General features: G+C 62.1%; 3 protein-coding genes across 18 annotated transcripts; 2 read left to right on the top strand and 1 right to left on the bottom strand.

Annotated features, from left to right (window-relative positions):
- The first annotated feature begins 155 nt into the window (after positions 1 to 155).
- Positions 156 to 9742, top strand: LOC125091690 (melanoma-associated antigen 8-like). Of its 3 annotated transcripts, XM_047715484.1 has the most exons (5): positions 156 to 242; positions 4104 to 4167; positions 6916 to 7134; positions 7171 to 7713; positions 8470 to 9742. In XM_047715484.1, exons 3-5 carry the CDS (start codon positions 6978 to 6980, stop codon positions 8952 to 8954), a joined length of 1185 nt encoding a protein of 394 aa, XP_047571440.1. In that variant the 5' UTR covers positions 156 to 242; positions 4104 to 4167; positions 6916 to 6977; the 3' UTR covers positions 8955 to 9742. The 3 variants fall into 3 exon arrangements, with proteins under 3 accessions (XP_047571440.1, XP_047571437.1, XP_047571439.1); XM_047715481.1 differs by having other exon boundaries at positions 6916 to 7713; XM_047715483.1 differs by lacking the exon at positions 8470 to 9742 and having other exon boundaries at positions 180 to 242; positions 6916 to 8458.
- EOLA2 (endothelium and lymphocyte associated ASCH domain 2) lies at positions 6156 to 23176 on the bottom strand. Of its 14 annotated transcripts, none has more exons than XM_047715498.1 (8): positions 22951 to 23088; positions 21846 to 21909; positions 20860 to 21736; positions 19539 to 19681; positions 19417 to 19421; positions 19140 to 19255; positions 18087 to 18265; positions 15934 to 16221 (listed from the first exon to the last, which is right to left on the bottom strand). In XM_047715498.1, exons 3-8 carry the CDS (start codon positions 20906 to 20908, stop codon positions 16171 to 16173), a joined length of 543 nt encoding a protein of 180 aa, XP_047571454.1. In that variant the 5' UTR covers positions 20909 to 21736; positions 21846 to 21909; positions 22951 to 23088; the 3' UTR covers positions 15934 to 16170. The 14 variants fall into 14 exon arrangements, 11 of the variants coding, with proteins under 11 accessions (XP_047571452.1, XP_047571454.1, XP_047571455.1 ...); XM_047715499.1 differs by having other exon boundaries at positions 20860 to 21439; XM_047715497.1 differs by lacking the exon at positions 22951 to 23088 and having other exon boundaries at positions 21846 to 22869.
- On the top strand, positions 15055 to 16776 carry LOC125091692 (heat shock transcription factor, X-linked member 3-like). Its single transcript, XM_047715495.1, has 2 exons — positions 15055 to 15540; positions 16180 to 16776. Exons 1-2 carry the CDS (start codon positions 15055 to 15057, stop codon positions 16774 to 16776), a joined length of 1083 nt encoding a protein of 360 aa, XP_047571451.1.
- Positions 23177 to 25105: the final 1929 nt, after the last annotated feature.

Below are 25105 nucleotides of genomic sequence, written 5' to 3'. Positions count from 1 at the left end.
GCGAGGCGCCCAGGGGGGACCGAGGGACCCTCCTCCCCGCTCCCCTGCTCCCACCTCGCCCACCCGGGACCCATCGCCGCCCAAGGTGCTGTCAGCCCTAGGGGACCCCTTCCTCTGGGGTCCGGATGTGACGAGCGCCGACTTCCGCCTCCGAGGCCTGAGAGAGGCGAGGCCCTGCGTGTGGGAAGCCGGATTCAGGTTGGCGGAGGGAAGGAGTCCAGGCCCGGCAGCCAGGCGTGCAGGTAGACCCTGCCCTGAGGGTGCCCCGAGCGGGGGACGTGGGGGGACTCCCGGGATCCAGGGGGCCCCTGGCACCGCCACCGGGCTGAGCCCTTCCCGCCGGGGCCAGGGCAGGGGACACGGGTCCCCAGAGGGACGGGCCCAGGCCCTCCCTGGAGTGGGTGTCGGCACCTGAGGGAGATCGGTGGGGCTCAGCCTTCCCCGAGCTGGTGCAGCCCCTCGGGCCCTGCCGCGGACCGGCCCTGGGGCCCCTGGGGAGGGTGGCCACAGGGCGCATCGGCTGAAAGGTGCCTGGGGGGCCCGAGGGGGCTGAGGAGCTTGGTCGGAGGGCAAGGATGCCGGGTCAGGAAGACCGCGGCCCAGGGAGTCCCAGGGAGTCCAGGGGGGACGGGGTCGGGCCCGAGCACGGGCAGCACCGAGGGAGTTGGGAGCCCAGGACACAGGGGTCGATACTGAGGTCGGGCCGCAGGATCAGTCCGGGCAGGCACCGGGCGGGATGAGGACACGAGGCCAGCGTGGCGGGACTGGCGAGTCCGGGTCTCAGAGACACTGGGGGCCTTGGCAGAAGGAGCGGGGCCTCCCTCAGTGGGGTAGAGGGGCGGGCACAGGTCCTGCTTTGTTTCATGGTGAGGATGTAGGAGGATTGAGGGACCCTGGACCCCAGCCCAGAGTCAGTCAGGAAAGATCCGTGGTGGGGGATGGGAGCCCGTGGCGAGTCCGGACTTCCGCATCCGGGTCTCTGAGTGACGGAGGGCCTGGTGTAAGGAGCCGATCTCAGGTCGTCAGCGGGAGGGCTCAGGCGTGAATGGGAGTCACGGTATGAACCCTGAGGGAGGCCAGAGGGGACCGCACCGACATCGGCTCCCAAGGCCATTCCGGGAAGTCCCTTGGGCGGGATGGGGACAAGTGGTCCGGTGGCCTGACTGGAGCCTCCGGGCCTCCAGAGAGAATGGGAGCCTTGGTGGAGGGACAGGGCCTCCCTCAGGCGGGCAGAGGGGCGGGCGCAGGTCGTGCTGGGCTTCATGGTGAGGATGTAGGAGGACTGAGGGACCCAGGACCCCAGCCCAGAGTCAGTCAGGGAAGGTCCGTGGTGGGGGGATGGGAGCACGTGGCGATTCTGGACTTCCGCATCCGGGTCTCTCAGGGATAAAGGGCCTGGTGTAAGGAGCCGATCTCAGGTCGTCCGAGGGGAGATCTCAGGGGCGATTGCGAGCCACGGTATGAACCTTGAGGCAGGACAGAGGCGACCTCTGAGCATTCGGGCCCCCGGGTCAGTTTAGAAAGGCATCTGGGCGGGATGGGGTCCGTATCCCCTAGGGTGGGACTCGCGTATCCGGGTTTCTCTAGTGACTGGGGACCTTGGCAGAAGGAAAAGGGCCTCCCTCTGGCGGGCAGAGGGGAGGGCACAGGTCATGCTGGGCTTCATGCTGGGCTTCACGGTGGACTCTGGACCCCAGCGCAGAGTCCGTCCAGAAGGTCCGTGAGGGGGGGTGGGGAGACGTGGCGAATCGGGAATTCTGCATCCGGGTCTCTGAGAGACTGAGGGCCTGATGGACGGAGCAGGGCCACCCTCAGGTGGGCAGAGGGGTTGGTCCCGGCGAGTCTGGGAGGAACGACCAGGCATGAAACATGAGGGATGACAGAGGAGACTCTGGCAGAAGCCCCCCTCTGATGTCAGTCTAGGGAGGCCCCCCTGGGCGGGGAGGGGACTGAAGCCCAGTGCCGTCCGATTCCCCCATCCTGGTCTCTGGAAAGATTGGGGGCCTTGGTGGAAGGAGGAGGGCCTCGGTCAGGTGGGTAGAGAGGGCCCAGGCAGTAACCCGAGTCAAGGTATGAACTCTGAGGAGGACAGAGGAGGCCTCGCAGGGGTTGGGCCATAGTGTCAGTCCAGGAGGATCCCTGGGGGTCATGGGACTGCATAGCGAGACCGGACCTCAGATTCTGGGTCTCAGAGGGTCAGGAGGCCTAGTGTAAGGAGCAGGGCTTCAGTTCAGCAGGGGGAGGGCCCGGGTTCTGTCAGGATTCAAGGTGAGCACTAGAGGGAGGACCGAGGGCCCCCAGACCCAGTAGGGAATCAGTCCTGGGAGGCCCCTGAGCAGGAGGAGGTAAGTGGCATGTCCAGAATTCCACATCCGGGTCTCAGAGAGGCTCGGGGTCGGGGTGAGAGGCACAGCCTCAGGTCAGCAGCAGGGAAGGCTCAGACCCTGCTGGAGTCAAGGTGAGGACCCTCAGGGAGAAGTGAGGAGACCCTGGACCCCAGAACAGAGTCATTGAAGGAGGCCCTTGAGCAGCTGTCTGCCTGAGTCGCACCCCCACATTTGGCCGTGGATCTCAGGGATGTGCGGGGAGGTCAGAGAGGAAAGGACTCCGGACAGCGGAGGGCATGGCCCCAGGTCCTGCTGGAGTCCAGAAGGGATGCAGGCTGAGAGTTGAGGTCCTTAGAGCCTAAAACAGAAGGTGATTTTGTTGCCCTTGGGCTCCTTCTTAGATGTCCCCCAAGGTGGGGGGGAACAGCTAAAGTGTTTCCTGACTTTTAAAGTGTTTCACCCAGGGTCTGGGGGAAGGGAGAGGCTTGGTCTGAAGAGTGTGGCCTCAGGTCAGCAGAGGGGGGAGCCCCAAGACCCCGAGGGAGGACTGAGCAGACCCCTACCCAGACATAGGGGTTCCAAATGAATGGGTGCCCCGAGGGTCAGTCCTGCGAGGCCAGGCCGGGTGTCGCAAAAATGAGGATCCTGGTTTCCCCTCTGGGTCTCAGCGGGATGGGGGACTTGGCCTGCAAGGTGCCTCCTGAGGTTAAGAGAAGGGATACTTCCAGGTCCTGCTGAAAGTAAACATGAGCACTTTCAGGACAGAGAGTGGACTCCCGCCCCAGGACAGAGGGGCCAGCCCCCGATCTCAGCTCTTTATGAATGGGGTGCGGTACAGGGGGGAGGGGGTGGAGTGCTGCCTCCTCACCCTCCTCTGGGAGCTCTCAGGGAGGCGAGGGCCATGCTAGGAGAGGTCGGAGTCGGGTCATCCGAGGAAGCCCACCTGGCAGACACACAGGAGGCCCTGGTCCTGGCAAGAGTCAATGTGGGGACCCCCGAGGCAGGAGCGAGGGCTCCCAACCCACCCCTTGGGACAAGGAGGGGATGGCCCAGAAATCTGGCCAGCTCTCCCTGACCGCCCTGAGAACCCTGGCCGGGTCTGTCAGGCGCAGCCCCTCTTGGTCCCCAGATCCCTGGGCTCTGGGAGGGGAGTGCCTGTGTCTGAGGGTCTGTACTCAGGTCAGTGGAGGAGGCAGGGACCCAGGTGAGAAATGAGGAGATGCCTCCCACAACTGGATCCCCAGGGCCCAGGCCTGCCCTCACACTTCTGTCAGCCATGGGGACACGGGGGATCAGTGGGCAGACTGATTTCTCCTCGCTTTTCCTTTTGGCTTCTCCGTGAGATAAGGCCTTGACACCAGGAGGGTGGCCTCCAGTCAACACAGGGAGTTTTCCCAGGCCTTCCTGGGGTCAAGGTATAGACAAAGAGGCAGACCCATCCCGCATAGACGGAACCCCACATTTGGCCATCCCTGGAGATCCGTGACGAGCCCTGTAGACCTAATGCAGGCCGGTCCAGATGTGGACCCCCTCGCTTTCCTTCCCGGAGGCTCAGGGCTGCGTGGTCTTGCTGGGACCCTTTGGCCTCTGGGCCAAGCGGGGTGGGGCTTAGGTCCTGGCAGGGGAAAGAAGTCCCCCGAGAGGCCAAGGAGGGGACCGCCCAGCCTGGACGGGTGGCCCACTCAGGGAGTCCAACCCAGCCCTCCTGTGTGCCCTGGGCCCCGGGGCTGTGCTCTAAGTCTGTACCCTGAGGTGCCTCCTCCTTCTCTCCTCCAGGGGCTTCTAGAACGGGGCGTGGAGGTCTCGGTCTGAGGCAGGAGTCCGTGAGTTCACAGCGCAGGTGAGTGCCAGTGGTCAAGTTGTGGTACTTGCTTGGAACCTGGAGCCAGGGCCTTGCCCATCCCAAACCTGAGGGGACCCCTGGACACCCACGGCCCTCTGTCAGCTCTGGGACGTCGGGCCCCTGCTGGCTGGGCTGAACCCCATGAGCCGCCCACATGTGTCTTCAGGTCCTGAGGGCTGGGCTCTGCAGGGCGTATCCTCTGGGTGAGAAGAGAAGGAGGCAGCCCTAGTGGAATCAGAAGGCGCCCCTTGAGGATGCTGAGGGGGTTCCCCGCCCAGGCCGAGTGCGTCCCACTGTCCCGACCTACACGTCCTCAGAGAGCACAGGCAGGAGAGGCTGCACGTGGAGCACCCCTCCCTCCTGCTCGGGGCTGAGAGATTCTGTTCCGGGGGCTGACTTCAGGGCCACAGAGGGAGCCCTACCTGGTCAACAGAGAAGGGAGTTCAAAGAATGGCCAGGACTCAAAAGGAGCCTTTGGGAGGCTGGAGGGTATGAAGGTTCCCCCCACATCAAAAGAGAAGGGGCCTTAGAGAGTGCAGCTTCCCTGTTCTCAGCAGGGCCCTCTGCCAGGGAGGGCCTAGCAGGGACGGCTGGATGTGGCACGCCCCACCTGTGCCCCACGGTTGGGGCTGGGGGATGTCAGGGACGTGAGGCCCTTGGTCTGTGGGAAATGTCAGGGCAGCGGAGGGAGGATCCCAGGATCACCCAGGCAGTAATGTGAGGACCCCGAAGGAGGACGGCCCTTACCCCACCCCCATTTCAGGGAAGAAAGGACAGCACAGAGTCCAGCTCGGCCTTGCTGTCGGTCCTGGAAGGAACAGTGAGCGGTGGCGCTAAGCGGCATGCTCACGTGTCCCATGGGCAGGGAGGTGGGGAGTCCTCCGGGAGGTGAGGTCCTGGGCTGAGAGGCACAAGGCCTCTAACTCAGGATGGGGCTGGGAGGAAGGGCAGGTCCGGGCAGGAGGAAAGAGTAACCTCCTCGGAGATTGAGGGAATCCCCACCGCGGGACAGGGCACCGGGCCCCCCTTTAGCCCTGGGGGGTGGCCTGGGGGTGGTATAGGTGCATTTTGGTACCAGCCGTTGCACGGAGGGGGTTCCCTGTGACAGCGAACCTCGTACACCCACAAAGAGTCCAGGAATTCAGCATACCTGCGACACTCTCCATCCAGAGACAGCTTCAGAGTCCACAGAGCAGGAGCTCAGGCCTACAAGAGTGTCCCACCCTTCAGGGGTCACTGGGCAAGCCCCGGGTTGCTCTGGGCGCTTGTGACCAAGGGGCTCTAAGGCACAGGCTCCCGGAGTCCGTCCTCCGCTTCCCCGCATGGGTTGGAGCAGCTCCAGGCGCTCAGGCACACAAGCCCCTCACCGGACCCCCGGCTGACTGTACAAGGCCATAGCTCAGGAACACCAGACCCGAGAGCCGCGGAGGCCACAGGCGGTGGGCAGGGGTGCGTGCACAGTGTCCATCCCTTTGGGTGCGCCTCTCCGCCTGCATCTCCATGTCCCCACCTGAAATCTCTCGAGCCCGTACCTCGGGGGTTTCATGGAGGCTCCCTCACTCAATCTCCAGCCCCCTCAGCCCTCCCCCGCGGTCTGGGGGTCCGGGGCCGAAAGCTCCCACCCTCCAGTCACCTGGCCCGTTCTCCTGGCAGCCAGGCCCCCGCCTCGGTGCTGCCCAGAGTCACCTGGTGGACCTAACAAAAGTCACCTTCCTCACTCCCCACACTTTGGAATTACGAGGGTTTGAGAGCAGAGAGCCAGGAAGTGCAGACAAAGAGCAAATCTTCATCTGCTTGTATATCACAGTGTCCAAGGTGCCTTTTCCGGCTCTCTGGGGCTCTCACGGAGGTGAGGACCATGCTCTGAGAGGACGCCATCTGGTCATCTGGGGAAGCCCACCTGGGTGTCAGGAGTCCCAGTTGACGACCCTGAGGCAAGAGAGAGTGGACCCCAATTGCCAGAACAAGGAGGGAACCCCAGAGAACCCCAGGCAACCCTGGGCTGCCCCTACTGCCAGCTCTGGGAACTCTGGGCATGGCCGGTCAGGCCGAGCCCCTTCTTATTCCCAGATCCCTGCTCTCAGGGAGTCATGGGCCTTGGTCTGATGGTCTGGACTCAGGTCAGCTGAGGCAGGATCGTGGGCCCTGGCAGGAGTCAAGGACCCAGCAGCCTCCCCTTCCAGGGAGCTAGGAGGCCCCGGGTGGGTGCGGTCAGATGTGGACACACTCACTTGCTTCTGTTCGGTCTCGGGGCTCTGTGGTCTTGTTCTGAGACTGGGGCTTCAGGCCAGCAGAGGGGTGGGCCCAGGCCCTGCCAGTGCAAAGGTAAGTCCCCTGAGGGAGCAGGGACCACCACCCTCTGGATGTGGGGACCTCGCAGCGTCAGACCCGCTCTCCTGTCTGCCCTGGGGGCCCTGGGCGCCCTGGGCTGTATTCCCAGTCTGCACCCTGAGGTGCCTCCCCCCCCCCCCCACAGGGGACTCGGGAGCTGGGAGGTGAAGCCCTGGGTCTGAGGATCAGAGGAGAGGAGAGGAGAGGAGAGAGAGAGAGCAGAGGAGAGAGAGAGAGAGCAGAGGAGACCCTGGACTTCCCTCCTTCAGTTTTGAAGGGGACGGGCTGCCCCGGAGGAGAGACCCCGTGCGAGCCCCGAGAGGGCCAGTACGGAGAAGACTCGGAGTCCCCTTCGTCAAGGCGGCTGAGGGCACCTTCCTCAGCTGAGGCCCTTCACACCCCCCCCTCTCCCAGGCCCTTGAGTCGCTTCGCCCAGTCCTGCCCACACCTGGGGCTGCTGCCAGACACAAGTCATCATGCCTGTGGGCGGGAGGAATGAGCTCCGGAAATTGGAGGAGGCTCCTCAGGACCCCAGAGAGGCCCAGCGCCTGGCAGATGCGCAGCTGTATGAGGCTTCGGGGTTTGCAGAGGCCCTGTCTCTCTCCTCCTCCCCCTCCTCCACCTCCTCCTCCCCCTCCTCCTCCCCCTCCTCCTCCTCCTCTTCCTCTTCCTCCTCCTCCTCCAGTTTCTCCTCCTTCTTCTCCTCTTGTTCCTCCCACTTATCCTCCACTTCCTCCTCCTCTTCCTCCTCTTACTTTGTCCTGTTCCCTAATACCCCGGAGGAGGAGTCCGCTTCTGGAGGCCCGAGTCCTCCCCAGAGCCCTCAGAGGGCCTTCCCCAACCCCAGTGCCATGGCAGCCTCTCCCTGGAGCCTGTCTGAAGATAGCTCCAGCTCTGCGATGGAGGAGGGGTCTGGCACTGGGGGGGAGCCGGGGGTGGCCGAGTCCGTGCACCACGCTGCACTCCACGTGAGGGCGGTCAGCCTGGTGGGGTTCCTGCTCCAAAAGTTTTGCACCAAACAGCCGACCAGCCAGGCGGAGATGCTGGCGATCGTCGGCGAGGATGAGCAGGACGCCTTCCCCGGGATCCTGGGCCAGGCGTCCGAGTGCATGCGGCTGGTGTTCGGCGTGGAGGTGAAGGAAGTGGACCCCAGCGAGCACTCCTACGTCCTGGTCCCCGTCCTGGGCCTCACCTGCGACGCGATGCTGAGCGGTGAGCAGGGCCCGCCCAAGACCGGCCTCCTGGTGGTGCTCCTGGGGGCGATCCTCCTGGAGGGCGACCGTGCCCTCGAGGAGGTGGTGTGGGAAGCGCTGGGGGTCATGGGGGTGTATGCCGGCGAGGAGCACATCATCTATGGGGAGCCCCGGGAGCTCCTGACCAATGTCTGGGTGCAGGAAGGGTACCTGGAGTACCGGCAGGTGCCCGGCAGTGACCCTGCCCGCTACGAGTTCCTGTGGGGTCCCAGGGCCCACGCGGAAACCAGCAGGTTGCAGGTGCTGGAGTATTTGCTGCGAGTCTATCCCGGGCTGCCGGTTCCCTCCCTGGCCCCCTCTGAAGAGGCTGTGAGCCATGAGGAAGAGGGGGCCAGAGGCCCAGGGGCGGCTGTGGTGCGGTCCCGGCTCCGGCGGGGTCGGCAGCTTGTCCTGCGGGGCACGGAGTGAGGCCGTTTCTTGGTTCTTCCCTGTTTCTGTGTTTTTGTGTGTGTGTGTGCGTGTGTGTGTGTGCGTGAACGCCTGTGCCTGCGGGTGTAGAAAGATCCCTGCCATTCTAAGCAGTGCAGGGTCAGAGGGGGTTGAGGGAAAATGCAGGGCAAAGGGCCTCCTTTGGGGGGTGCGGGGGGCGGTTCCCTGCGATGCCTCCCAAGTTCAGAGCTTGGTGTCCCTGGCGAAGCTCTCCAGTGGGCTTCCTTGTTATAGGAGGCTTCGTTGGCTTCAGCGGCTGAGTGTGTGAGTGACATCCCCCCCACAGCGTTTGTCCTGACCCAGTTCAAGAGTTATGAGTTTTGTCAGTTTTGTCATTTCCTGGAAACCGGCGGACCCGCTGTCTCCTTGTTTGGGCTCCAGTTCAAAATCACAACGCATTTGGAGGGATGGATTGAAAAGTCGAAAGAAACGAGGAGCGACGTGATGGGGCCAGGAACTAGAGAAATAAAAGGAAAGTTTGTTCTTGCTTCTGATGCCTTTCTGTCTATCATTGTGTACATGCCAGAGGCACACACGCGGGGGCTCCTGCCCTGGCTTGGTTCTTCCAGAATGGAGGAGAAATGTCCTCTCAGCACAGAGGGAGCCCTGCTCGCTGGCTCCTTGATTGCCAGACACACACTGAGCTCTCCTTTCTGGAAGGCCCTGTGGATGAGCAGGGAGGACACTAGGAGAAGCAGGACACGTCGCAGCCACAGAAGTCTGTGTCGAGCAGCCCCAGTCCTAGTGGGAAGCTGGGGAGGGGTGCCCTGAGAACTGCAGAAGAAGTGGAAAAAGGAAGGCGGGGTGCAGCTCTCGCGGCGAGCACCGCAGTAGAAATGCCATGAGCCCAGGTGGCTGGGGCGTCTGGTCCCCATGATTACTTCTGGTCCCAGGTGATTGCCAGTTAGCTGTGCTGTGACCGTGGTCCTACATGGAGAAGGGGTGCCTTCGGTGTGGGGGTAAGTCTGGAATGGAGAATTGGCTCTGAGAATACACACTGGATCCTGCAGAAGCCCGAGCACACTCTCGTGACAGGAAGGAAGGGTGTTTGCTGCCTTCCACCTGCATCAGAAATTTCGAGCACAAGAAAGAGTTCTGTGGCCTTTTCGACGTTGGATCTGTGGAGAAATCGGAACCCTTGTACACTCTTGTGGGAATGGAACCTGGTAGCAGCTGCTGTGGGAAAGCATGGGGGCAGGGCCACCAAAAAGCAGAAATGGAAATTTCTGTATGGGCCAGCAATCCCAATTCTGAGTGTACAGTCAAGGACTTGAAAGCTGGGTCTCAAAACTCCTTTGTGGGCCCAAGGTCACAGCAGCAGGATTCAGAGAGTGTGGAATGTAGGTGTGATACCGTGATTCATAAGGAAGATCTAGGGTTGGTCACTCAATGACCACAGTACATATCTCATTTCTATTTGGTCTTGGTCCCGAGCCCTGACTCTGAGTTCCCCAAACCCTCGTAATTCCAAAGTGTGGGGAGTGAGGAAGGTGACTTTTGTTAGGTCCACCAGGTGACTCTGGGCAGCACCGAGGCGGGGGCCTGGCTGCCAGGAGAACGGGCCAGGTGACTGGAGGGTGGGAGCTTTCGGTCCCCGGTCCCCCTGACCGCGGGGGAGGGCTGAGGGGGCTGGAGATTGAGTGAGGGAGCCTCCATGAAACCCCCGAGGTACGGGCTCGAGAGATTTCAGGTGGGGACATGGAGATGCAGGCGGAGAGGCGCACCCAGAGGGATGGACACTGTGCACGCACCCCTGCCCACCGCCTGTGGCCTCCGCGGCTCTCGGGTCTGGTGTTCCTGAGCTATGGCCTTGTACAGTCAGCCGGGGGTCCGGTGAGGGGCTTGTGTGCTTGAGCGCCTGGAGCTGCTCCAACCCATGCGGGGAAGTGGAGGCCGGGCTCCGGGAGCCTGTGCCTTAGAGCCCCTTGGTCACAAGCGCCCAGAGCAACCTGGGGCTTGGGACTGGTAGCAGTGGGGCTGGACCACCTGGTGGGCCGGAGCCCTGACCCTGTGGGATGTGTCGCGGTCTCCGGTTGGAGAATGGTAGAAGTGAGGTGACTTGGGGCTGTGCTGCTGGAGGTTCCCCCTCCCCCCTTGCCTCCCCTCACCCCCGACCCTGTCACACTGCTGTCTGGCTGCTCCCAGGCTTGGCGGTCGGTTTGAATTGCCCGCCCTGTGGCAGCTCTGGGGGCAGCACACGAGCATCTCTTGGGAGGGGACAAGGCTTCCAGGAGCACTTCTGGAACCCCAGGATCACAGAGCCCTACCCCCGCCCCACATGTCCTGGGTGTGGGGCTTGCCTTTCCTCCAGATAAACAAATCAGTGTGTCGTTCAGTGATCAAACTGCGTTGTTTCCCTCACCCCCTCTTCTCTCCCAGGCCCTTTTGTCTGGAGGCTCCTATGTGGCGGGCACGAAAGCATTTTCACAGACCAGCATCGTCATAGAAGGGAACCAGAAAGACTCGTCACTGTCCGGGGGTGGTGGGGATGACGTCCTGAATTTCCAACAGCTTTTGCGACGGGTGCACATCGCTTCTCCCGTGAGGGGGAGAGGAAAGAGCAATGCCTTCCCGGGAAGGCTGGCTGAACACCCTCACAGCCTGGTGGGTGCAGCAGGGGAAGCAGGAGGGACCCAGGCAAGCAGTGTTTGTCGCAGACTGCAACCAGCCGGGCTAGGCCTGCCGATGAGGCCAACGCAGAGGGGGCTGTGTTGGATCAGTGCAGGGCGTGTGGAGGCCTCAGGGTCCCGGTGATGGGCCTTCTGGGGCCGTGGGGCCTCCCGGGGGGGCGCTGAGTTAGGAGGGCACTCGCTGGTCTGCGTCCGGGATGCCACGCCCACAGGCAGCAATGGTGCCCTTGCAGGAGAGAACCGGCCCTCTACCCTGAACATCTGGGAGGGACCCTCACGGTCTGCGAACGCACCCAAGATATTTGGACAGATCTGGGCCTCGCAGAGGGCTGTCCCACATCTGCAAGGATCCCAGAGCTCAAGATCTGTCCCTGGCGCTTAGCTTGCTGTCCTCTCCGCACAGCTGATGATGAGGCTGAGGCTGCACAGGGCCGCCCCCAGTGCACGCGTTCAGGTTCGGCTGGGCGTTCCAGCCCGCCCACGAGGCTTTGTGAGTCCCGGGTCTGACAGAGTCAGTGGCTTTCCTGCGCCAAGTCAAGGCACGCCTCGAGCAGAGGCCTTTTTCGCTTCGCCATGCTTAGAGACGCCCTAGCTGACAGCTAGAAACCCTCCACCTCATCTTGGATCCACAGCAGCCGCTAAGGTTCAGACCTGTGATCTCCCAGGAGCTCAGGAGCAAACTGCAGGGGCCTCCAGGGACTGGGGGCTGACCCAGGAAGAGGACAAGGCCAGGAGAGGCAGCAGCACACAGCAGGCTGTCCTGGGTGGCGTGGGCACGGAGTCGTATTATAGGGGAGCCCCCCACAGCGTGAGACTGGCCAGGCCCTTATGGTCAGGGGGGCACGATGCAGGGTGGAGTGCTCCATGCTCAGCGAGTCCCCGCTCCCCCAAATACATCTGTGGAAATCCTGAGCACCAAAGATGATGGCTTTGGAGGTGGGGCCTGGGGGAGGTGTTTAGGTCCTGAGGGTGGAAGCCTCGTGGATGGGAATAGCACCTGGTAAAAGAGGCCCCAGAAGGTTCCCCAGCCCCTTCCACCATGATAGGATGCGGCGAGAAGGTGGGTGCTGCGAACCAGGAGGAGGGTTCTCACTCCTCCTTGCTGGCCCCTTGTTGGCCCCTTGCACTTCCAGCCTCCAGCGCCGGGAGAGAGAGCGATGTCCCGCATCCCTGGGCCACTCTGGCCACGGCGTTTTGCTGCTCTGGCCCCATGGGTTAATGGACAAAGGCCAGGGAAGGGACTGCTTGGGCAGGGGACTCAGCTCAGCAGCTCAGGGACTGGCTTGGGGTGTGAGAACCACAAAGCTCTATCTCCTGTATTCTTAGCAGACGGGGTGAGGTTTGCCGGGGTGTGGCCGACAGGCTGGCTCCAGAAGGCCAACCGCTCCCCTAAGCTACACTTGGAAGAGCTGCCAATGTGAAAGAAAATCAGAGCTGGGTGCTGGGGGCTGTCTGAGCCGACGGGGGCAGTCCGCTCTGGTGAAATCCAGCGCCTAGGGGCCCGTGCACAAAGGACCTGTTTGGCTCACTTCGGGAACACAGCCTGAACCCTGCTTTTCCAGTCTCTAGATGTCTCTGTCTCTCTGCAGGCTGCCTCTCCCTCCCACACGGGCCTCCCTGTCCAGAGGCTCCAGTAGCAGGAAGCACCGGGAGATGGGTTCAGTTTCCAGGCATCAGAGTTCACAGCAGAGACAGACCAGTGGAGTGACTTTAACACCACGAGTCCCAGTGGGAGAAGGTCCCTGAGAGAGATGTGTCTGATACTGCAGAAAAGGAAGCCAGTGGAAATTGGGAGAGTCCGGGCCCCTGTGTACAGCAAGGCAGGACGGCTGGGAACCAAGCCTGGACATGGGTCCTTTTTTTTTTTTTTTTTTTTTTTTTTTTTTTAAGATTTTATTTATTTATTTGACACAGAGAGAGATCACAAGTAGGCAGAAAGGCAGGCAGAGAGAGAGGGGTAAGCAGGCTCCTTGCTGAGCAGAGAGCTCGATGTGGGGCTCGATCCTGGAACCCTAAGATCATGACCTGAGCCGAAGGCAGAGGCTTAACCCACTGAGCCACCCAGGTGCCCCAACATGTGGGTCCTTTAGAAAGGCACGTTTTATACCACGGCCCTGTGGATATGCTTCCCAGTGTCCCCTGAGCCTTGGACAAGGACAGAAATGTGACAGCACCAGACCAGACAGCCTCCTTTGCTGCTTGTCCCCACAGGGGACCAGTGGCTTCGTGGCTTCAGGACAGGCAGAAGGGACCGGCTCCACTTCCTCAAGTGAAAGCTGGGCTTGACTCCACCTTCCACGGCCTCGGCTGGGCCTTTCACGACAACTTCTCGAGGGACTGTGGTCCAGAGTAAACGGCCCAGACACCACGGAGTGATGGGCACGGCCACTGTGAGGCAGGTGTCCTCCTCGAGGGCTCCTACTGCCCTTTTAAAACGCACAGCTTTTTTTTCCAGCTGCTGCTGGGGGCACACAGAACTTTTGGGAACCAGGTTCACATGGTGGTCACTGCTGTCTTCCAGGACCTCCTTCCTTGTCTGGATGGGGAGACAGGAGCTCCTCGACTGGGATTGTGTGGGAGCTGGGCTGGACATGGGAGCCCCAGGAGAGGGGCCCTAAGGGGGCCCAGGCCCCGGAGGAAGGCCTTCTGGAGGCAGCAGCCCTGGAGCAGGAACAAAGGAGGGGGCAGCACGGCACCAGAGTGAAGATTAAGAACAGAGCTGTCCCGGGGGCTAGAGAACACAAATGCCCCAAGCTACCGTCCCAACCTCTCATCTTGTGGTGAAGAGGACTTTTCATTTAGGTTTTGTCCCACCCCACAGCCAGACTCTCCTCTATTTTCAGATACTGTGTATTGGCTTCCTCTGGTCACGTCTAGCTAAACAAGTTGAAATTTTCCTTGGGAGGGAGTCTGTATAGAGTAGGCCCTTTGAAAAGTAACCCCAGAGCCAACACCATCACTCAGTGGATCGGTCATCCAGGTAACGACGAGGTAGGAGAGGAACACCGGAGTCGGGTGGGGGTGGGCTCGGGGCAAGGGGAGCAGGGCTGGCATGGGAGTGGGCCCGTGAAATGCTTTGTTTCAACTGAACAGAATATATGCTGAACCCCAAAGTCAAGTCATTAAAAGGGGAAGTGCCAAAGGAGATCTAGCTGGGAAGCGGGAGGCCAGAAATCTGGGAGAGCCGGAGCCACAGCACTCTGCTGAGGAAAAGAGATCGGGCATTCGAGGCAGCCTCAAGGGAGGCTGCGTCCACCTGTCTGTGCTAGGAGCTTTGCCAAGGGCGAACACAAGTGTCCCCAACGTGGGAGAGTTTCTACAGGGAACAAATGGGAACTAGGGACAATCCCATCGTGATATGGAGAGGGACGGGATCTGGGGACAAGCAGAGCTCGACAGGAGACCCTCAAGCAGGGTGGAGGCAGTAGCCGTTCACAGACGGCGCTGGCGCTGTGGGTAACAGTGTGTCTGAGGCGCTGCGGGTGACGCCGAGCTTGAGGAACAGGAGGGACGCGCTCACCCTGCCGAGCTCAGCCCTACTCTGGGAACACTGGATCCAGGGGCGAGAAAAAAGGACTCTTTGTTCAGGCCCATCTGAGCAGGACCACCTGACCAACAGAAGCAGGTGGAAGAGACCAAAGCAGGAAGTGGGGGGACAGGCCGAAGAGGGGGGGCTGCCAACTGAGACCAGGCCAGCTAGACCGCTAAGGACTGCCGTCTTCTGAGAGCTACAGCCCCCCAAGGGCCCATCTGACTGGGATGGACGTGGTGGTAGTCAAGCCAGGACTAACCAGGGCCTGGCCCTTGAGCTAAGCCGAGAGGCCGACAACAGGTCTCCCCCGTCCTCAGGGAGTGGGAGTGGACCTAGAATCATGGCTTCTCTACCCATCCAGCGCCTGGCCCCGGGAAACAGTGTGCCTGGCTGTAGCCAGGAGCCTTTCTGGAGAACTCAAACCATGCTTCTGTATACTCGTAGAAAAGAGAGAAGCTGGGGGCCTGTACCCGTCCCTCCCCCACACTTGGCCAAGGCTCCCTCTCCAGACCAGCTCGGAGCCACCTTTGTGACATCACATGACAGATAAGGAGGGCGATGACCCGGGCACCCGGTTGCCCCACTACGCAATTCTAGAATTCCGTGAACAGTATATATTGGGCATCCTGTCTTGGCTGGAGGCATTTCTGACTCGAGAGTCTAGGAAGACGGCCTCAGGGTGAAAATGCTCTTGATCTAGACTAGCTCCATGGCTAGTCAGAGTAACGACGACACATACCAAGTCATGCTGGCTCCTCCCGGTGATGGGGAGTCGGCAGGAGAGGTCCCGTCCAGGTCCTCCCTGCACCTCAATTTGGATTCCAGGAATTTGGAGAGGCATGAGGATCCAGCCGTGAGCCGAGATCCAGGCCCCCAAGACAACCCACAGCCACCGGCCCCAAACCACGGTGCCTACAACGTGGGAGAAAACATTTTCGGGCTCTCCTTCCCAAGAAGGCTCTGGAGGATCGTGGAGGACAACACCTTCACGTCCGTGTGCTGGAATGAAGACGGCGACACTGTGATCATCGATGAAGACCTTTTCCAGAGGGAGATTCTCCACCGGAGGGGCCCAGAGAGAATCTTTGAAACTGACAGCTTGAAGGGGTTCATCCGCCTAATGAACCTGTACGGGTTCAGCAAAATACGCCCAAACAACCCTTCGGTTCATGCCCCAGGGAACAGGAAAACGATGGTAACGTAGAAAGTTCTTGCGTTTCCCATGTTTTCTGTCCTTCTAACACCTTCCGGGTAGACCCAGATGAACAATCTGGTGAAAGGATTTCATTTCTTATTAATATTTCAATTAACATATTTCTCTATGCCTAAACAGAGGCCAGGGAACGTCACGCAGGTATGTGAACACCTTAACCTATGCATTCTGTGTCGTTCATGAGCTCAGGGTCTAGGGCATAGTGAAGCTCACAGGCAGCCTCTTTTCTCCCTAGTAGAACTAGACCATTAAGGCTGCCCTGGGCGGGGGGAGGGCAGGGAGTAGCTGTGGTGGTGGTGGTGGGGGTAGATGGGGCGAGAGTGGTGGTGGCAGTGGTGGGGGGCGGTGGCGGCAGCGATGGAGGCGGTGGTTGCAGCGATGGTGGGGGTGGTGGGGACAGTGGTGGTGGTGGGGGTAGAGGGGGCGAGAGTGGTGGTGGCAGTGGTGGGGGACGGTGGTGGCAGCGATGGAGGCGGTGGTTGCGGCGATGCTCGCGGTGGTCGGGGTGGGGGCAGTGATGGCAGTAGGGACAGTGGTGGCCGTGGTGGTGGCGACGGCGGGGGCAGCAGGGGACACGGCTCTTTCCTTCCAGAATGTCTAAAATGATGAATCTCATTTCAGCTCTACCGCAACTCCCGCTTTCAGCGAGACAGGCCAGGGCTGCTGGAGAATATCCAGAGAAAAAGTGACCTGAGAACTGTCACCGGGTGGCCAGGGAGCGCCGCAACACCGTCAAAGAGAAAGAAGCCCGTAGTACCTACAAGACGGTCCCCACGAATCCATCACAAGGAATCCACCAAGGAGGACAAGGCGGCCCCCAAAGAAGGCCCAAATGTTCCGGGACCCAGTGGCACCGGGTCCTTTACCTTCTCTGGTATCTGGTCCCTGAGCAGCGCGGTGGGGTATGACACGGAGAATCCTGCCTCCAGGGAGCAGGGCGGCCCATGTGGGGAGGGCACCTCCGGGAATGACACAGTTGCGCCCCCGGCTACCACCGGAAGGGAGGGTGCGGGGGAGCTGCCCACCGCCCCCGCACTCTACCCAGATTACGGGTCAGTGATGTCGCTGTACAACACCTGCTATTCCATCCTGCTGGCTGCCCTTTCGGTCATGTCCCCAGACGAGGTCCCCAGTGAGAACGAGAACGAGGAGGAGGAGGGCTCCTCAGATTACAGGTGTGCCCTCTGTGAACATTTCAAGGACAATCCAGGTCCCTAAGCTCACAGGCCACTGGTGACAAGTAACAATCACTACTGTATAACCGTGAACCTGTTTTTGGCTTTAATAAAGAAAAGCAAAACTCTGCAGGAGTAAATAAACAGTCAAACGACAACGGCGAGTCTGTGTTCTTTTTAACCTGTGATACTACACACGCCTCATCGGATCACCCTGGGGAGGCTAGGAATCCTGGCCCGGGACAGGTTTTGGTGCCGGTGGGTCCCCTTTCCTCTGAAGCAGCAGCACTATCACACACTCAGCCCAGGAGCTGGCTACGAGTGTTGAGGAAGGCCCAGGAAGATCTGGTCCAGAGCCTTGCAGGCCAGTCAGGAGAAGACAGCAGGCCTCACCCCTGACCTTGGTGGTGTCCCCTTACAGCGTTCATGTAGTTTGAAACAGGAGGGGCTTTCCTCACGGGTCCCCTCGTGATGCCGGCAAGTTTCTGATCAGCAGCCGAGTGCGAGTGCCAGAGGCCTTCCAAAGAGGCCCACCTCAGAGCAGGGACATAGGACGCCGTTAGCCTAGCTCAGAAGAGACAGACCTTTCCAGTCAATGGCCGGAGGGGGGCAAGGGTGGCCCGGCATCCCCAGAGATAACAACTACTAGAAACTCTGCAAGGAACACGGAAAAAGCAACAACAAAAGGTTCGCCACAAAAGAACCACCACCGCTCAATCACTTCCCCACCGGGGCTGTATTGAGGGTCCTCTTCTTGCACACGAAGTAGCCGTGCCATGTGTGGAACACGCGTGCTTCATGGGCCAAGGGTCGCTGTTACAACAGAGCAACAGTCATCTGAGAGGACAGACGGGTGCTCTGTTTCTCAGTCCGATGTCCTCGTCACCGTGAATGGGGCCGACGTGGCTGGCCACTCCCGGGCCTGCCTTCCACAGCAGTCCCTGGATGCTGTTCAAGCCCTCTCTGACTTTTGACCAGAACCGAGAAGCGGGGAGACACTAACTAGTTCTCTTAAAACCTATTTCTTTGTACAATCCAAATTAGTCGAGGTGCAAACGCCTTTATGGCAGCTTTCCCTTTCTCCTGAAGGTCAGGGTCCTTGAGGCTGTTGAGGAGCCCAGAGGGGCAGCCCCCAAGGAAAGTCCGGCCGAGCTGTCCCCGCACGGGAGTGCAGAAATCGGGGTCCACGAACAGCACGCAGCCGTAGCGGCCTCCGCAGCGGGGCCGAGCCAGACCACGCTGCTGTCCCCGTCTGACGCTCAGCTCCCGGGGCAGGACGCAGCGCTCCTCCCTAAGGCTGCCCACTCCTCAGGCCTCCCGCCCCGAGGGGATCAGGTGCTCTGGGATGTCCACCTGGAAGATGTCCTTCCCGCCTTTCCTGGGGATGGGCTCCAGCAACCACCTGGGGTTCGAAAGCACGGTGAGGTACTTCTGCTTCAGGCTGCTCAGGACAGCTTGATTTTCCAGTTCCACGACCTCCTCAGAAGCTAAGTCTTCTGGGCACAGCAAAGTTTCCCCAACGTCAATAAGCCCTATGTGCAAAGAGAAGCACACGGTGGTTTTTCCTCCCGAAACCGAGGCCCACCTATTGCAGAACACAGCTATCGATCGCTCCAAGCACCAGAGACTAAGGGAGTCTCACCGAGGGGACACGGAATATGCTGGGCCCCTCTGACTGAGCATTTGCAACAGGGCCAAACTCTGTTCAGGGAATTCTGGGTGAGGCCGAGGGAGGGAGAGAAAGGAAGTGGAGGGCCTTGTCCTCAATGACCACACCCAAATATTGGGCAGGTCCCTGCCCAACTGCTTAGGGCAGCAGGCAGAGATCAGAAGGGCTCCAGACGCCAGGAGGAACAGTCCGTCAGGTCCCCAAGCACTTCGGCAGGTGGCAGGTGCAGCAGTGGGACCTGACCCCTCCAGGGAACTTATCCAGGATGCAGGGACCATGGGGCTGGGGCATCGCCCGCAAAGCCAGGCAACAGCCTGAGTCTGGAGGCTACCCCAAACCACTCCAGGCCCTGTGGTCTCTGCCTCCCAGGGTCTCTGCCACGTGTACGTGCGTGCACACACAGACACACGCACTCGTGCACAAATACAAGGGTGTACACATACATACCCACAGGCAAATGCCACGTGGAGTCTGGGAACCTGTCCCTGCCTCCAAGATCAAGAACGGAACCGAGGCCCAGAGTGGATGCAGGCTTCCCCCGAGGTGGTGGGTCCCCCGCGACCCCCAGCCCCCGAGCCCAGGGTCCCCGGCTGCCCCTCTGAAGGGTGTGTTGCTTAAAGAAACCACGGCCCAGGCACCCAGCAGTTCTAAAGAAAACAAGCCACCAAACCCGGAGCCAGACGCTGGGGGGCAGCCCTCGGAGATGGCCCAGCAGCCTCTGGACTACGGTCACTTGCCTGCTATCACACCGCGGCCATACTTCTCCCCTTCCCGAAGCAAGGCCTGAATCTGAGCGGGGCTCATCCCAAGCCTCTCGGCCAGCAGCTTCCTCCACGCGCCGTCTTCCCAGTCCCTGTGGGCAATGTGGATGGCGATGGTACAGTTCCGGTGGCCGCTCAGCAGAGGACGCCAACGCGTCTCCACGGTCTTGACCCCATTTAAGACAAAACCAGCGTAAGGCTGCCGGAAGGAGAGGCAGCCGAACTTCATCTCCCTACAGCTCCGGGGCCTCACCTGGCCTGTGGAAACACGGAACCACACACGTCAATGAGCATCACGCCCGGCGCTCCCAGCTCATGACCCGCAGGCAAGACCTCTCCCCAGTGTCCCACGGGTCGCCCTGGGACCCCACCGACCTGGTGGGGGAGCAGAGAGCCTTGGCTCCTTCCTTCTACCACTACACGGTCAGCTGACGGGCCCAAAGGAAGGGGCCGGTGCTCAAGACGACCTGTCCATCGGACGGAGTCTCTGGTGAGCTCGCGCAGGAGGGTGGAGACGGCTAGACAAAGGCATGGCCAGGACAGCATGTGGTCAGTGCCACAACAGAGGCCACTGAGCCCCAGGAGAGCACACGTGGGGAGGCCCCTGGGTTTGCCACACCTGTGTAGCCCTCACCACAAGGACAAAGACTGCCCCCAACCCGCCCCCCTCCCCCAGCCCACACAGGCCTCGGGCTCCTGAGGCCTTCTCGGAATCTCTGCACAGCAGAGGTGCCCAGAACACTAGTCTACACTTGCGGCCTCTGCCCCTTCGCCATGCACCACCCCCCACGTTCCAGGAACACACGGGCCACCAGAGGCACCAGTGACCCGCCTCGTGTCTGTTCTGTCCTCATCTAAGTCGTGGCCCGACAGCCCGGTGCCCTTAACCACCCCTCCCTCCCTTCTTCTCAGACTGGCACACTACAGGCTCGCCTGACCCGTCCCCCTTCACACGGGCCACTCCCGCTTCGTCTCCACCTTCCAGAGCCAGTAGCCTCAGGTCCCCAACCACCGCCACCCTCAAATCCACTTCCGTTCCACCTCTGCAAGTGGTTTCACCATCAATGTGTCTTGTCGTTCCAGTCCCCGACCCAGCAGCTGCCCGGGCTCCCTTTCCTGCGCCGGGCACTCACATCACACGGGCGCCGCTCCCCCAACCTTCTCAGAGCCTGACCCCTCTCCATCGTCGCCACGGCCACCATCCTAGTCCAAGTCTCCCCAGGATCCGCTGCCCTCTCGGGCGGTCTCCCGATCATCCTCAGACTCGCCGTGGGCGCGCAGCACGCTAGTGTCCGCACCGTGGACAGAGCGGTTCTGGTACAGGAGTGACCCATCCTGTCACTCCCCTGCCAGAACCTTCGAGGGGCCGCCTGTCCCATCCAGGACAGATCCACACTTCTCGCCAGGGCCTCAAGGCCCCACGTGATCTTCACCCCAACCCCCTGCTATCTGCTCCCTTCTCCCCTCTACTCACCACCCTGCAGCCACAAAGGCCTTCCTTCCATCCCTGGAGCAGGCCCAGTGCATCCCTCCCTCAGGGCCTTTATACGTCCTTATGGGTTGCTCATCACGTCCCCGCCAAATTCGCACGTTGGAAGCCTCAATCCCCAGTCCCTCAGAACGTAACCTTCCATATAAAGAAAAGGTCTTTACAGACCCTTTGAGTTCAAATGAGCTCAGCTCGGCAGACCCTCACCCAGTATGACTGGTGTCCTTATAAAAGGGTGAAGTTCAGGGACAGGCATGTGAAGAGGCAGGCAGCGATCCTACCAGCTAGGGGAGGCCAAAGATGGCCAGGAAACCACGAGAAGCTGCAGGGGAGGGACGGAACACATTCTCTCCCAGCTCTCAGAAGAGGCGAAAATAGCTGACGCCTAGAGCTCGAACTTCCAGCCCCCAGAAACGGGAGACCATTCCTTTCTGCTCTTTAAGCCACCCAGTCTGTGGGAGTCTGCTCCCACCACCGCGGCAAACTAATTCAGAGGTAGGTGTAAGCTCCGTCCCGGACATCTCTGCAGGGCGCGCAATGATTTCTCCAGCCGGGGCACATCCAGCACATTCCTCCATGCCTGGACATCGTCATCTATCACCTTCTTCACTGCCTGTGTGGCTTCCCGTTGCTGGCTGTCCCTCCATCTGCTGACTCTTCCCTTACTGATGGAGACTCCCAGGCTGCCGTGTACTTTCTGCCACCACAGAGGACGTCACAACGGACACTCGCGGGCAGAGGACCTGTTTAGAAGGTGGCCAGGGTCACGGCATGCGCACCTGAGATGCTGATGTACGGGCCGGCGGACCACCTTCCCCAAAGGCTCCCCTGTGTACGCCCCACCAACCACGGGCAAGGGTTCCACGTCCTCCCTCCTCCACTGTCAGCCCTGAGCACCGTCACCCTGTTCCAGCTCTGCCAACCCGACGGGTGACAGAGGGTCGCCCTGTTCATTGGGTCCGGATTAATTCACGAGGGAGGCTGGATGTCCCCCTCTGGCCTGGCCCTTTCTCTTTCTTCTACGAGGGTCGATAACCAGACTGCAGGTTTGCCTCGTGTCTGCCATTCAGTTTCTTGGCCAACCCTTTTGTCATGGGGGGCCACAAAACCACAAGGAGAACGGAACAGTGTGGACGGAGCCCCTCGAGGGATGGAACGGTAAGGGTGTCCTCCTGCCCCACCCCGCAGAGTACCTGCTTTGTGGTCTGAGCAGGAAACGCTGTTCCACTTGTCTGGGCTTCGTCACCTGCACAAGGACTGGGGTGGGTGGCGGGGAGAAGACAAAGTCATTAGGTAGAAAAGGACAATGTTGGCGAATGTGCCAGAACGGGTTTTCTGCTCAGCAGGGTTGGGGGACCACTGGGACTCCGGAGGGCCCCTGGCATGGGAAACACCTCCCTCAAGGTTTGGTTCTGCTCATCACGTTGACGCCCCAGCCAGCAGCAGCAGAGAAGATCCTCTCCTGGAAGCAGATCGTGTCCTTCCAGCCTAGCAGACCCCTTATCCGACAGGAGACAGATGACCCCACCCCCTCACACTGTCTCAGGGGAAGGATCTGGGGACCCTACAATCCCGTTCCCCTCAATAAAATCCCGAGTCGGCCCCAGCGGGAGGAGTGCCACAGGCTACACCGCACAGCTGCACAGCCGGGGAACCTCAGGTAGGTCACAGCCCAGGGCCCAAGGGAGGCAGGGAGGGACACAGTGAGGGGGGGGGGGGCGGCTGGTGATGGGAGGACCGGCATGCTCCTGCTGCTACGCGCACAGGCCGTCGCTGGTACGGGCACTTCGAAGGATGGCGGGCGTTGTGACAGTGGCGGGAGGAGGGGACAGGGAAGGGTGGCCTGGGCAGCTCTGTGCATGCTCCCAGACCCGCCCGGCCCGGCCCGGCCCGGCCCGGCCCGGGAAACCCCAGCCCAGAGGTACCGTCCCGCGGGGGGCCGAGCCGGCCTCAGCAGCACCGGCTTCCCGGCTCCCTTGCTGGCGGGCGGGGCCGGGCACGGAGGCGCCGGCACCCTTCGGCTGACCCGGCTGCGGCCACTGGGCGAGATCGGCCGCTTCCGAGGGACCCACCGACGCCACCAGCGCCAGGACCACCGCCTCCCACGCGCCGGCGAGGAGACGACGCGGGCCGCGGAGGGAGGACAGAGTGCTGCGCCCGCATCGTGGCTCTCGGGCCGTCGCCGCGGCCACCCCGAGGCCATCGGCGCGGCCCGGCCCTGGGGACCGCTGACAGGCTCGCTCAGGCGCCCGCGGTCCCTCACCTGACAGGCTCGCTCAGGCGCCCGCGGTCCCTCACCTGACAGGCTCGCTCAGGCGCCGGCGCCCCTTCTCTGAGGCGCGTGCGCAGGCCCGAACCCACGTACGCACACGGAGGGGCCGAACAGGCCCGTGCGCAAGCGCGGAGGCCCGCAGCCAAGCCGTTACGTACAGACGCACTCATGTGCGCAAGCACAGAGCCGCGCCAGCCCCTGCCGCTAGGAGACGTGTTTGGACTCACCGCGCCGCGACTCGCGGGGGACGCTCCCGCTCGGTGGGGAGGTAGGCACCGGCGGCTGGAGCGGAGCCGGAAGTGAGAAAAGAAATGGGGGCGCGGCGAGAAGGGGCGGGGTGGGCGCGGTGGGGACGGGCCAGTGGGGCGGGACTACGGGAGGCGGGGCTGGGGGAGGGTTCGGGCGGGCGGCCTGTGGGAAGGAGCTGGGGGAGGAGCTGTGAGGCAGGTTTCGGGGAGTAGCTGGGGCGCCCCTGCAAGAGGAGTGCGCTCCCCCTGTGCGAAGGAGTTGCGGGGGGAGCTAGGGCACTGAGCGGGAAGGAGCAGAACTGAGCTGGGGGGGAATTTGGCGGAGGAGGAGCTGTGCGAAGAGCAGGGTGGGCCTGAGGAGGTGTAGCCGGCGGAGGTGCAGGGGGGATCTAGGGAGCGCTGGGGAAGCGGAGCGTGGGGAGGCGCCACAGGAGAAGCTGGGGGACCACCGGGGATGGAGACCTGGGGAGTAGCGGGGCGGAGCTGAGTGGAGGAGCTGGAGAGGGGCGGGTGGAGCTGAGGAAAGTGGGAAGGCTGAGCTGGGGTGCAGCGGGATTACGTCGGGGAGGTGGAATCGGACGTGGAGCCTTGGGAGGAGTTGGGGGACCACTGTGGGTGAGGACCTGCGGAGTTGTAGGGCAGGGAGGGGGACCCCGGAAAGGCGAAACGGGGGGAGGAGTGGGGCGTGGCTGGTGGACCGCTAGGAGGAAGAGCTGCGGTCGAGCGGGGCGGAGCTGGGAAGGGGCAGGGAGGGACTGGCGGACAGGTTTGTGAAGGAGCGGCCAAAGGGGTGTGGGGCTGGGCGAAAACTGGGAGGAGGAGCTGTGGAGGGGCCAGGCGGGGTTCCGGCGGAGCAGAGCGGTGTCTGAGAAAGCTGGGAGGAGGAGCTGGGGACGAGCGGGGCAGGGCTGGTGGGTAGCTGCGAGGAACAGGCTGGGGCTGGGGAGGGGTAGCGCCGGTTGCGGGATCGCTGGGAGGAGGAGCTGGGGCAGGGCTAGGGTGGAGTGTGGCGGGCCTGGGGACCCCGGACCGCAGGTATTGGGGGGAGGAGCGGGGCGAGCTGGGGAGGAGCTGGGTGGGACTGGTGGTATAGCTGGGAGGAGGAGCTGCAGGGGAGCGATGCCGGGTTGGGGAAGCGCTGGGTGGACAGCTGGGAGGCGGAGCCGGGGTGGGGCTGGGCGGGCTGGTGGGGTGGTTGGGAGGTGGGGCCGGGGCGGAGCAGATCAGGACTGGTGGGGGGTGACTGGGAGGCGAGGCCGGGGCGGTGCTGGGGCAGGACTGGTGGAGTGGTTGGGAGGCGGAGCCGGGGCAGAGCTGGGCGGGACTGGTGGGGTGGTTGGGGGCGGAGCCGGGGCGGAGCAGATCAGGACTGATGGTGGCGGCTGGGAGTCGTGGCCGGGGCGGGGCAGGGCGGGACTGGCGGGGTGGCCGGGAGGCGTGGCTGGGGCGGAGCAGGGCGGGAACGGGTGGGGAGGTTGGGAGGCGGAGCCGGGGCGGTGCTGGGGCAGGACTGGTGGAGTGGTTGGGAGGCGGAGCCGGGGCGGAGCAGGGCGTGACTGGTGGGGTGGTTGGGAGGAGGAGCCGGGGCGTTGCTGGGGCAGGACTGGTGAAGACGTTGGGAGGCGGAGCCGGGGCAGCGTTGGGTGGTACTGGTGGGGCTTTCAGGAGGCGGAGCCGGGCCGGAGCTGGCAGAAGTGGGGAGTGGAACCCAGGGAAGGGCTCGGGGGCGGGGCAAGGGCGTCTCAGTGGTGGAGGCCAGGCAGTTCCCTTCTGCCTCAGGGGACTTAGGCGTCCGGGTGGCACCGGATGGGTAGGCAGCAAAGTGGCAGCCCCAGGGTTCTCAGCGACCTCGGGTGACTCTCAGAGTGGACCCCGGAGAACACGGAGGCGGGGAGAGGGCGGCACCTGTAGGTTGAGTCCTGCACCTGGACTC

Source organism: Lutra lutra, chromosome X, assembly GCF_902655055.1.
Source record: "Lutra lutra chromosome X, mLutLut1.2, whole genome shotgun sequence".
NCBI classification, from domain to species: domain Eukaryota; kingdom Metazoa; phylum Chordata; class Mammalia; order Carnivora; family Mustelidae; genus Lutra; species Lutra lutra.
The sequence above is the reverse complement of the archived record's forward strand: the minus strand, read 5'-3'. Positions and strand labels throughout refer to the sequence as shown.

Excerpts from the sequence above, each read along its gene's own strand:
- EOLA2 (XM_047715496.1), bottom strand. The coding sequence starts at position 23,094 with ATGAGTGCGTCTGTACGTAACGGCTTGGCTGCGGGCCTCCGCGCTTGC. Across the intron at positions 22,916-22,950 it reads CGCCTGAGCGAGCCTGTCAG|GTGAGGGACCGCGGGCGCCT; the intron begins GTGAGGGACCGC and ends CGAGCCTGTCAG.
- LOC125091690 (XM_047715481.1), top strand. The coding sequence starts at position 6,978 with ATGCCTGTGGGCGGGAGGAATGAGCTCCGGAAATTGGAGGAGGCTCCT. Across the intron at positions 7,714-8,469 it reads CTGCGACGCGATGCTGAGCG|CGTTTGTCCTGACCCAGTTC; the intron begins GTGAGCAGGGCC and ends TCCCCCCCACAG.
- LOC125091692 (XM_047715495.1), top strand. The coding sequence starts at position 15,055 with ATGGCTAGTCAGAGTAACGACGACACATACCAAGTCATGCTGGCTCCT. Across the intron at positions 15,541-16,179 it reads CAGGGAACAGGAAAACGATG|CTCTACCGCAACTCCCGCTT; the intron begins GTAACGTAGAAA and ends ATCTCATTTCAG.